Raw genomic sequence first — 11,575 nt, 5'->3', positions numbered from 1 at the left:
AAAAACAATTTTTAGTTGCTCACTCTAAAAAAAGCATTAAGAACTAGATAGATCATTGAAAAAAACATATAAGAACATGAATTTATACATGAGAATCAAGATGCATACATTTCAGATAAAAGACAACATCCAATCCCAGGACAAGATGTTTAGCTATCCAAATCCATGGAAGCTTTAAAGCTTACAAGAGATACAAAGAAGATGGAGATAACCAGCGGCGTCGTCGACATGTTCCCAACTCAACAAAGGGTGTGGAGGCTCTTAATCTATTTTCCTTCCTCCCTTTCCACAAGTTCCTCTGTTTCTTAAAGTGTTAGATCTGGTTTCTTCCTCCAAAACTCGAGAAGATAAGGCTTTTTATAGAGAATTCCAATGCACGATTCTTAGCACCACTTTCTGGGTGCTTCTCACTTTATTCGGATGCTCAACACCTTAACTTGGGTGGTGCTTCTCACTTTATTCGGATGCTCTGCACCTTAACTTGGGTGCTCAGCACTTTACTAGATGCTTAGCACCTTGGTTTGGGCGCTCAACACCCACTTTCCTTCAAGTAAAAGTTATTCAAACCGCCTCAGGTGCTCAACACCCATTCTATGGTGCTCAACACCATTTCAACAAATTTGTTAGGCTTAATACATCAGAAGACCTATATAATTGTAAAGGGAATCAAATTCAGGGCCTAGAAATTTTTCGCATCAAATTGGGTCCCTAAGAAATTTTTTTTAATTCAATTAAGGTCAAATGTTGATAGACCTCAATTTTGTCCTAGTCATCAATTACACATGGCTTTTATAATTATTTTTTAATTAAAAAATTATAAAACTTTATTTTTTAATTCCAACTCATTTATTTAAGTATAAAAAAATTAAAAAACTTAAAAAATCCCTAATTTAAATAAAATCTCTTAACTAAATAATTACCTAAAGAATAACCTAATCTAATAATTTAATAATAACAAAAAACATCAAATTAAATCATTCCTCTTCTGCACCTATCACGAGAGAGAAGAAACCATATCACAAGTAGAACTACAGCGGCAGTATCCATCAAGAAGAAGAAGAATTCATTTTCCCCCAAATTAAATCATTCCTCTTCTGCATCTATTCTTTTTCTTCTTCTGTTTATCCAAAAAACCCCATTCTTCTTCTTCTTCCCCACCCAACAAACCCAGACAACCAGAACCCCACCGCCCCACAACCCCGCCGCCCCCAACCCCACCTCACTCAGAACCCCACCGCCCCTAATCCACATGCAAATTTGAACTCAACCTCACCAACCTAGATCCGCCCAGATCAAAGCATATCTGGACAAATTGATGCAAGGAGACAGAAAAGATGCAGCAAGGAGAGCTTGGGTTTGACAATGGCAGCAAGAAAGGGTTGGGTGTGGTGGCTGGGGTGAGTTTCGGTTTTTCTGGTTGCAAGAAGATGAAATTTGGGTTGATGGTGGTGGTGCGTGGGTTTGGAGGTGTTGAGGTTTTGTTTCTAGATTTTTGGTGTGGTTATGGGTTTTCAATGGTGGAGAGGGAAGATATGAGGAAGGTTGCAGGGAGCGTTCTATTTTATTTTTAGATTTAGGTTTTTATTTACATTAGAGATTTTATTAAGTTTTTATTTTTTATTTATGCTTTAATATATGAGTTGGATTTAAAAAATTAAGTTTTAGGAATTTTTTCAATTAAAAAAAATTTAAAATGCCACGTGGAAAAGCTGAGTAGGCTAAAATTGAAGCCACTTCAGCATCAGACACACTTTGTCCTTAATTGAATTAAAAAAAAATTCTTAGGGACCCAATTTGATGCGAAAATTTTACAGGCCCTGAAACTGATTCCCTTTACAAATTTAGGGGCCTTCTGATGTATTAAGCCAATTTATTATTGTCTTTTAACCGCCTCAGGTGCTCAACACTCATTCTATGGTTTTTAGCCTCATTTCTACAAATTTGTTATTTTCTTCGCTGTCTAAATGGTGCTTAGCCCCATTGGTTGATGCTTAGCACCCAGATTTCCTCAAATGTTCATTTCTCTTTGAAAATTTACCTCCTACAACAAAATTGGAATCAAACTTTAAACACATTATAACTCAATTTCACATTATACCTCCTACAAGTTCTTAATCAAAAGAGGGTAAGTTTGCAATATATTTCTCATGAATCACAAGGATAAGTACCAAGATAAAAATAGAAAATATGGTTAATTTGACACTTATCAAAGCATTTGATGATGCTTCCGATGATGAAGCTCAAAGGGATATTCCCCTTCAAAATACATCCGTTGAAAAAAAATTTCAAACTAAAAACTACGACTTTGTTTTGAAAAATCCTTCCTTTTAGGATTTAGAGAAGATTCCTAAGTCCATCATTGTTGAGTTTGATGCTAAGGCTACGAAGGTTATCACACATTTCCACAGTAATTCTCCTAGATCTATACAAGGTGAGGTACCTTCAAGAACATCCAAAATCAATGTTTTTGGAATGGAGAAAGTAAACACCCATTTTTCTCTCATAAACCCTAAGAGAATCAGAATCTTCAAACAACTCTCTGAATTAGGAAGCTAAGATTTATGATACTCTAGTTGTCCATCTAGAAGCTTTGGACAAATGAAAATTTGGCATTTATGATAAAAGTGAAAGAGTAATGGCACAAGTAATTATCTTTGAATCTTCTTTTCGGTTATACATATTCAAATTACTATTATTATATTTGAAACCAGTTTCTTATGGTCTTAAAGGTTCCAACAATTTGAAAGCAAAAATTTTAATTCAAGAGTTGCACCAATTCCAAATGGCATTGTTGAACAACAAGAACGCGCTGCCTGATCTTTCTCGTCTTGAACCTTTTGATGGCACTAATTTCAAACGGTGGTCACAGAAGCTGCTCATTTTCTTCGAACAACTTGAGATCGATTATGTGTTGTTTGAAGATCCTCCACAAGTTCCTATTGGTGATGATGTCGATCCCGAAGCAGTGACTAATGCTACCAAGAAGCTGGAGCTCTATGAAAAATACAATAAACTGGTATGTGGTCATATTCTTGCTCATATGCCTAATAATTTATTCGATCTGTTTTTCCTGGACAAATCTGCCAAGGCAATATGGGAGGAATTGGAGAAAAAAATATGGAGCAGATGATGCTGGGAACAAAAAGTATGTCACTGGTAAGTGGCTACAATTTCAAATGGTGCACGACAAACCAGTCACTGAACAAGTTCACGAATACGAAAACTTGATCGCCGATGTACTAAAGGAAGGGATGGAGATGTGCGAAATTCTTCAAGCCAATGTTCTAATCGAAAAATTCCCTCCAACATGGAGTGATTTTCGAAATCACCTTAAACACAAGAAGAAGGACCTCACCCTTCAAGAGCTTATTAGTCACATAAGAACTGAAACGCACCGTTTAATATAAATTAGGATTGTTTTTAAAAGAAGATTAGGAGAAAAAAAAAGGAAACAGGGACGTGGTGAGGGGTTCACGTAACCCACCTCTTGGACCCTTTTAAGAGAATAAAAAAAAAAATTGTTTAATTAAAAAGAAAGGGCCACGTTGCAACCCAGCACACAATTCACAAACCCAAATTCTTTATTCACTGCCGTCGTCGTTTTCTTTGCCTGCACCTCCTCTTCGATGCTCTCCTTTCCTCAAGTTCTGTTTCCCCTTCCTATAAAAACCATACAGCACCCACTTGTAATAGGTGTTAGTGGAGAAAAGGGTTATTCATCCAATGGAGGGTTCGTGGCATTAATTTGGAAATTTGGGGGTTGAGGTTCCCGGGAAGGAGGAGAGGAGTGTTCCATCTGTCAGAGTTGTTCTCCCAATATTATTAAGGTATATTCTCAACCCACAAATTTGGAGATTAGCATTGTATTGTAGGTTAGATGAAGGTAAAATTATGTAGGGCTTTGGGTACAAAATTGAGGTTTTCGTAGTTGCTTACGGGTAGTACGACATAAGATTATAGTTGCTGAAGGTTGAAATTTAATTTTGGTGATTCAGATTCGACGGGTGAAGGTTCGTTGGGTTGTCGCGAAATTTCTGAGGACGGTCCAGTTGGCTCGTTATAGCTGTGAGTGATTTTCCAATCACTGTGACTTACTTTTAATAATTATACAACTGATGATTTGATTATTTTAGCATATTGCATATTTATTTAAATTGGGTAAACATGCTTTACAATTCGTGAATTATCTGAAAGCTGGTTTTATGAAAATGATCTGAGTCTGATTCTGAACTGACATGAGAAAACAATTTATATTACTTTGACTTTGGAAATTATGTGAAACTGAGATTATGAACTTGGAAAGTTGATTTTGAGACATTGATGAGACTTGAACTGGTTTGAGAAAACGGTTTTGGGGATCCTTGATAGAACCCCGTAGCCGTTAACGGAGGTAACGGCCTAGGTGCACCTAGCTAGATTGATTCCGGGAGGAGAGGGCTATCCGTTAGATGGAGCCGCCAGTGCACGGAGAGGGCTATCAACGAGATGTAGCTTCCCCCGATGATATGATACGATGTGACATGTGATACGAGAGAGGAAAGGGCTATCCGTTAGATGGAGCCGCCCCTATCGGATAGGTCATCCATTAGGAGGAGAGGGCTATCAACGAGATGGAGCCGCCTCACGGTTCTACATGTGTGACCCTATTAAATTATATTTCTGATTTTGAGATGCTTTCATATGATTGACATGATTTTTATTCAGTTTCATTGAAATGAATATTTATAAACTTGGCAGTTTGATCATCTCTTATTTGAAATGGTTCTTATTAATTTTATTAATATTATAGATATTATACACACTGAACTGATAGTGAAAAACTCGTGCTTCATATGTTTCCCCTTTCCTGTTCATGGTGGTTGTTACATCCTCACTAAGTCTTTGTGACTTACCCCATTCATTATTTTCCCTCCACAGATTCACAGGCAACTAAGTAGTAAGCCGGTATCAGATTCAGATCGTACAATTTATCTTATTGGTAGGCCTCCTTTGGTTGGTGGCTCGATTCGTGTCTTTCATTTGATTCTAGTTATCTGCAGCTATAGGGAGTCTTAGAAGGATTTGGATTTAAGATTGTTATTTATTGTTTTATTGTAAAAGTTGCACTTGAGTGCAAAAATTGAAAATTTCCTTTTAAAGAAAGTATGAAAATGGAGATCATTATTTGACAAGTTTTGTCATTTAGATATTGGTGTTACAGATGAGATCTTGTATATTTATTTTTATAAAATATAGAGAAACATATGTAACTTTAGAGAATAGTTTGGAAAATGATTTTTGTGAGAAACAGGCTTGCCAGACTAGAGTGTCAGTCTGTGCGCCGGTCACGGCTTAGAATTGTGGGTCGTGACAAAGTTGGTATCAGAGCTTTGGCTGTAGGTCCTATTAGCTGCAGACATGAGGTAGAGATAGAATCTTTCTAGTAAATTGTGAACCGCGGCGCAATTTACTTAAAAGATGTTATTAACGCCTCATGCGAGTCCTAAAGTTGTTTCCAAGTGTGATTTGAGTTCGTTCCTCATTCACTGTATTCCGAATCATGTCATATATCCCATGAATATTCTTTGTTCAGTGAGGATGCCACCTAAATTAGGATTTTTATCATAAGATGAGTTAATTTATTAGGACCCACTTTCAGGAGGTCGTGGTTGGCATTGTGGTTTAGGCCAAGGACCATTGCCGGTAGGCGCTGGTTGGTAGTTGTTGTAGCCAATACAAACGTGCTTATATTGAGGTAATGAAATACAAGGATGTCAGAGCTTACATTGGGTACGAAGGAATTTTAACATGATTTGAAATAACGTGTTGGAGTGGTTGTTGGGCAGCAACAAGGGAACCCACATAAGAAAATTTATGAGCGTCAGCTAGAGGTTAGATAGAAGAAAGTAACAACAAGTAAAGGCCACTAGACAGATTGAGGTCATATTAACTGGTCACATACAGCTTAAATCTCCAAACTTTCTAGTACTAGTGCAAGGCAGAATCCACAAAGGTTTATTAATGCTCTGGAGAAGCTATAGAGAGCATTAAGATGCTCACACTTAAGGGCTGTAAAGTTAACGCCATCCATTTGGAGGATTGTAGCACATGAATGATCTAATGACTTTGTGGTACGTGAGCGATTGGATCGCCTCTGATAACGTGAACGAATTTTCCTAAAAACTCATAAATCTTTTCCTTCTAAACTGTTAGATGTGACTTGGCTTATAAGTTTGAACTGCTGGAGAAAATTGATTATAGTAGATAATCTTAAAGCTTTATGTAGAGTCATAGACTAGATTTAAAGGACCCTTACGATCCATTTTTCCTCAAACTCATTTTTGCATAAGATCTACACCTTGTTTTGCTTGTCAAAAGATCATCATGTAGCTTTCTTTGGAGAGAGTAGGGTGTGATATTAGTGCAGTCAGACAAGTAATATTATGGAGGATTGTCTTGTGATTGTGGTGCAACTTCCTCTAGTTGTGGATAAGCGTTAGTAGGAGCGACTTTAGCATTTTCTCTGACCCTTACAACACTTGGTGGCAGTTGGCCTTAGGAATTGGTTGTGACGTGAATGATGCTTTGGGCTTTCATAATCTTCGGGAATAGAATCATGAGAAGTTTTGTAACCAGGTTAGTCTAATTTGAATTGGCTTTGAAACTTCAATTGAAGGAAGATGGTGAGTTTATTAAAATGGGAGTTTGGATGTGTGGTGTAAGATCACGGTTACAATTTTGTTGGATCAGTTGGCATAAAGTTGCCATGTCTCTTATAGAAAACTTAATTACGTTGGATTAGTTTCAGCATGTTAGTGTAATTGACTCTTGGCTTAATATTTCTATCGCGTTGCTTTGGGGAATATGGAGAAAGACATGTGCTGTTTAATATACACAAAAAAGACATATTGGTATTATTGTTTTAAATTTTCAATATTACTTAATACTTATTATTAATCTTGTTATTATACCCTTTAGCTGCTTTGAAGGAAATATGATGAGAAGGTCATGAAGTGTCTTAGAAGAGCAATAAAGTATTTGGTGGTTCAGGCAATGACAAAGTAGTGAAGTTTGAATTACCTAGAGAGTCATCTTTCTCATTTAGAGAGAGTGAAGTTAGGAACAATGCAATCTAATTTCAGCGGCAAAGTTAGAAGGTTATTAAGGAAAGGTTGTCATGGATACATGACTTTGGGTAAAAGGATACTCAAGCAGCTGAAAAAAAAATTAGAAGAAATTCTTGTAGTGTGCGACTTTGTGATGAATTTCTTGATGTACTAATCAATAGACAATAGGCGAATAGAGTTTTCCATAAAATTGGTTCCTAGTACCAATCATGTTTGTGGAGAAGAAAAGTGAAACTGTGTAGTTATATGTTGACTACAGGCGGTTGGAGAATGTGGCAAAAAAAAAAAAAAATTAGTTCCTTGTATAGATGAGTTGTTGATTGGTTGCATGAGCAATAGTTAAAAAAAAAAGGGAGAAAATAGGACTTGTGATCTAGGTACCATCAAAGGAATATTAAGAAGGATAGAATTTATGGGACAACTTCCAGAATATGTTGTGACCATAACGAGATATTAGTCATGCTTTTGGACTTAGTGATGCCACTTTTGTCGTTATGGATTTAATGAGCCGCATCTTTAAATCATTATTGGATTATTTAGTGGATGTGCTTATGGGTTATTCTTGTATATTCCTAAGGATAAGGAATAACACTAGAAGTTGCTGATAATAGAGTTGGTTTGGGTTTCTTGATCCAACTCATTGTTGGTTCACGTGGAAATTCATTCTACTTCAGTTGATAATGTTGAATATGATCAAGGTCAAGATTTGTGGGTGTTAGAGGATTTCTAAGGTGAAAGGGTTCCACGTTTAAAAGTAGACTATGATGATATTTTATGACTTTGATGTTGGTTGTGTGAGCCTAAAACATGTATTTTGAGGAGGAAAATATTAGAGGATGCTTATCGTTATTTTTAAACCATACGTTCAGGTTCTAATAAAAGGTATTAAGATGGGAAGAAATTTTATTAGTGGGGAATGATACATAAAGACATAGCAAATTTGTTTCTGAATGTTTAGGAAGGCTGAGCACAAAAGCCAGAAATTTTGGTTCAACATATTAAAATACCATTGAGGAAGTGTGAAAGTATTGTTAGGAACTTGGTTAGAGATTTGCTTAGAAATTTAATGCGTTATGATTTTATATCGGCGATTATGGAACAATTGACTGAGTATGAACATTTCTTGCCTATGAAGAGTATTTATACTGCGTCTCAATATGCTAAGATTTACTTGGATGAGATTGTTTCCTTGCATGGTGTACCTGTGTCTATAATTTCAGATCGAGGAGCTCAATTCACATCACATTTTTGGAGGTCTTTTCAAACTGCTTTGGGAACTCGATTAAAAATGAGTACCGCTTTTCATCCTCAAACTGATGGTCAGTCCGAGAGGACTATTCAGATCTTAGAGGATATGCTTCGTGCTTGTGTGTTAGACCTGAGAGGGAGCTGGGATCAGTATTTGTCTTTGATGGAATTCGCATATAATAATAGCTATCGGTCTAGCATTCAGATGGCACCATTTGAAGCCTTGTATGGTAGGAGATGCAGGTCACCTATAGGTTGGTTCGAGGTCGGAGAAGCTAAACTTGTAGGCCCAGAACTTATTCAAGACGCAATAGAGAAGATTAAGTTGGTTCGAGACTGCTCGGTTACAGCTCAAAGTAGGCAGAAGTCTTACGTTGATAGAAGGCGACGCCCTTTGGAGTTTGCAGTTGCTGACCATGTCTTTTTACGTGTTTCTCCAATGAAAGGAGTTCTACGGTTTGGTAAAAAGGGAAAACTGAGTCCAAGGTCCATTGGACCGTTTGAGGTGTTAGAGAGGGTTGGCTCTGTATCTTATCGTTTGGCACTTCCGCCAGATCTTTCTGCAGTTCATCCGGTGTTTCATGTTTCTATGCTGCGGAAATACTTATATGATCCTTCTCACGTTATCCGTCATGAGGATGTACAGCTAGATGATCACTTATCCTACACAGAGCATCCGGTAGCTATAGTCGATAGACAAGTGAAGTGTCTACGTTCTAAAGATGTTGGTTCAGTAAAAGTTCTTTGGAGAGGACCATCGGGTGAAGAGGCGACGTGGGAGTCCGAGGATATCATGCGTGAAAAGTATCCCCACTTGTTCGAATCTCAAGGTTAGTATGACTTTAAAATTCGAGGACGAATTTTCTATAAGGAGGGAAGATTGAAACGCACCGTTTAATATAAATTAGGATTGTTTTTAAAAGAAGATTAGGAAAAAAAAAAAAGGAAACAGGGACGTGGTGAGGGGTTCACGTAACCCACCTCTTGGACCCCTTTAAGAGAATAAAAAAAAAAAAATTTGTTTAATTAAAAAGAAAGGGCCACGTTGCAACCCAGCACACAATTCACAAACCCAAATTCTTTATTCACTGCCGTCGTCGTTTTCTTTGCCTGCACCTCCTCTTCGATGCTCTCCTTTCCTCAAGTTCTGTTTCCCCTTCCTATAAAAACCATACAGCACCCACTTGTAATAGGTGTTAGTGGAGAAAAGGGTTATTCATCCAATGGAGGGTTCGTGGCATTAATTTGGAAATTTGGGGGTTGAGGTTCCCGGGAAGGAGGAGAGGAGTGTTCCATCTGTCAGAGTTGTTCTCCCAATATTATTAAGGTATATTCTCAACCCACAAATTTGGAGATTAGCATTGTATTGTAGGTTAGATGAAGGTAAAATTATGTAGGGCTTTGGGTACAAAATTGAGGTTTTCGTAGTTGCTTACGGGTAGTACGACATAAGATTATAGTTGCTGAAGGTTGAAATTTAATTTTGGTGATTCAGATTCGACGGGTGAAGGTTCGTTGGGTTGTCGCGAAATTTCTGAGGACGGTCCAGTTGGCTCGTTATAGCTGTGAGTGATTTTCCAATCACTGTGACTTACTTTTAATAATTATACAACTGATGATTTGATTATTTTAGCATATTGCATATTTATTTAAATTGGGGAAACATGCTTTACAATTCGTGAATTATCTGAAAGCTGGTTTTATGAAAATGATCTGAGTCTGATTCTGAACTGACATGAGAAAACAATTTATATTACTTTGACTTTGGAAATTATGTGAAACTGAGATTATGAACTTGGAAAGTTGATTTTGAGACATTGATGAGACTTGAACTGGTTTGAGAAAACGGTTTTGGGGATCCTTGATAGAACCCCGTAGCCGTTAACGGAGGTAACGGCCTAGGTGCACCTAGCTAGATTGATTCCGGGAGGAGAGGGCTATCCGTTAGATGGAGCCGCCAGTGCACGGAGAGGGCTATCAACGAGATGTAGCTTCCCCCGATGATATGATACGATGTGACATGTGATACGAGAGAGGAAAGGGCTATCCGTTAGATGGAGCCGCCCCTATCGGATAGGCCATCCATTAGGAGGAGAGGGCTATCAACGAGATGGAGCCGCCTCACGGTTCTACATGTGTGACCCTATTAAATTATATTTCTGATTTTGAGATGCTTTCATATGATTGACATGATTTTTATTCAGTTTCATTGAAATGAATATTTATAAACTTGGCAGTTTGATCATCTCTTATTTGAAATGGTTCTTATTAATTTTATTAATATTATAGATATTATACACTCTGAACTGATAGTGAAAAACTCGTGCTTCATATGTTTCCCCTTTCCTGTTCATGGTGGTTGTTACATCCTCACTAAGTCTTTGTGACTTACCCCATTCATTATTTTCCCTCCACAGATTCACAGGCAACTAAGTAGTAAGCCGGTATCAGATTCAGATCGTACAATTTATCTTATTGGTAGGCCTCCTTTGGTTGGTGGCTCGATTCGTGTCTTTCATTTGATTCTAGTTATCTGCAGCTATAGGGAGTCTTAGAAGGATTTGGATTTAAGATTGTTATTTATTGTTTTATTGTAAAAGTTGCACTTGAGTGCAAAAATTGAAAATTTCCTTTTAAAGAAAGTATGAAAATGGAGATCATTATTTGACAAGTTTTGTCATTTAGATATTGGTGTTACAGATGAGATCTTGTATATTTATTTTTATAAAATATAGAGAAACATATGTAACTTTAGAGAATAGTTTGGAAAATGATTTTTGTGAGAAACAGGCTTGCCAGACTAGAGTGTCAGTCTGTGCGCCGGTCACGGCTTAGAATTGTGGGTCGTGACAAGAACCGAAGAGGCAAATCGTCTTAAGGATAAGTATCTTTATGAACCTCAAATTTTTCCTAATGCTAACATAGTTGAATCTGCTGTTGATTCTGCTAGAAACAGGTTTAGCCAAGGAAAAAATCCCATGCAAAATAAGTAGCAAGATAAGAAGCATGGTAGCATGCAACATGCTAAAATGAAGAAAAAAAAACTTTGATTTGCTATATTTGTGGTAAGAATGGACATAAAGCTTATCAATGCACTGCTTGCAAAGATGCCAAGGAAAAATATGATGGTCAATCTTCAAAACCACAAGCAAACCTAGCTGAAGATGAAGAAGTCATTATTGCAATAGTGGTAGAAGCCAATTTGGTGAACAACATAACTG

At 37.2% G+C, this 11,575-nt stretch overlaps 1 protein-coding gene across 1 annotated transcript; it reads left to right on the top strand.

Annotated features, from left to right (window-relative positions):
• The first annotated feature begins 1,334 nt into the window (after positions 1-1,334).
• LOC130742989 (uncharacterized) lies at positions 1,335-11,025 on the top strand. The gene is made up of 8 exons (XM_057595100.1): positions 1,335-1,541; positions 2,332-2,431; positions 2,712-3,023; positions 3,766-3,827; positions 3,996-4,065; positions 8,327-9,184; positions 9,850-9,919; positions 10,772-11,025. Exons 1-7 carry the CDS (start codon positions 1,335-1,337, stop codon positions 9,915-9,917), a joined length of 1,677 nt encoding a protein of 558 aa, XP_057451083.1. The 3' UTR covers positions 9,918-9,919; positions 10,772-11,025.
• Positions 11,026-11,575: the final 550 nt, after the last annotated feature.

Source organism: Lotus japonicus, chromosome 1 (genome assembly GCF_012489685.1).
Source record: "Lotus japonicus ecotype B-129 chromosome 1, LjGifu_v1.2".
Taxonomy (NCBI): domain Eukaryota; kingdom Viridiplantae; phylum Streptophyta; class Magnoliopsida; order Fabales; family Fabaceae; genus Lotus; species Lotus japonicus.
Note: the sequence above shows the minus strand (reverse complement) of the source record. Positions and strands in the feature narration are given on the sequence as shown.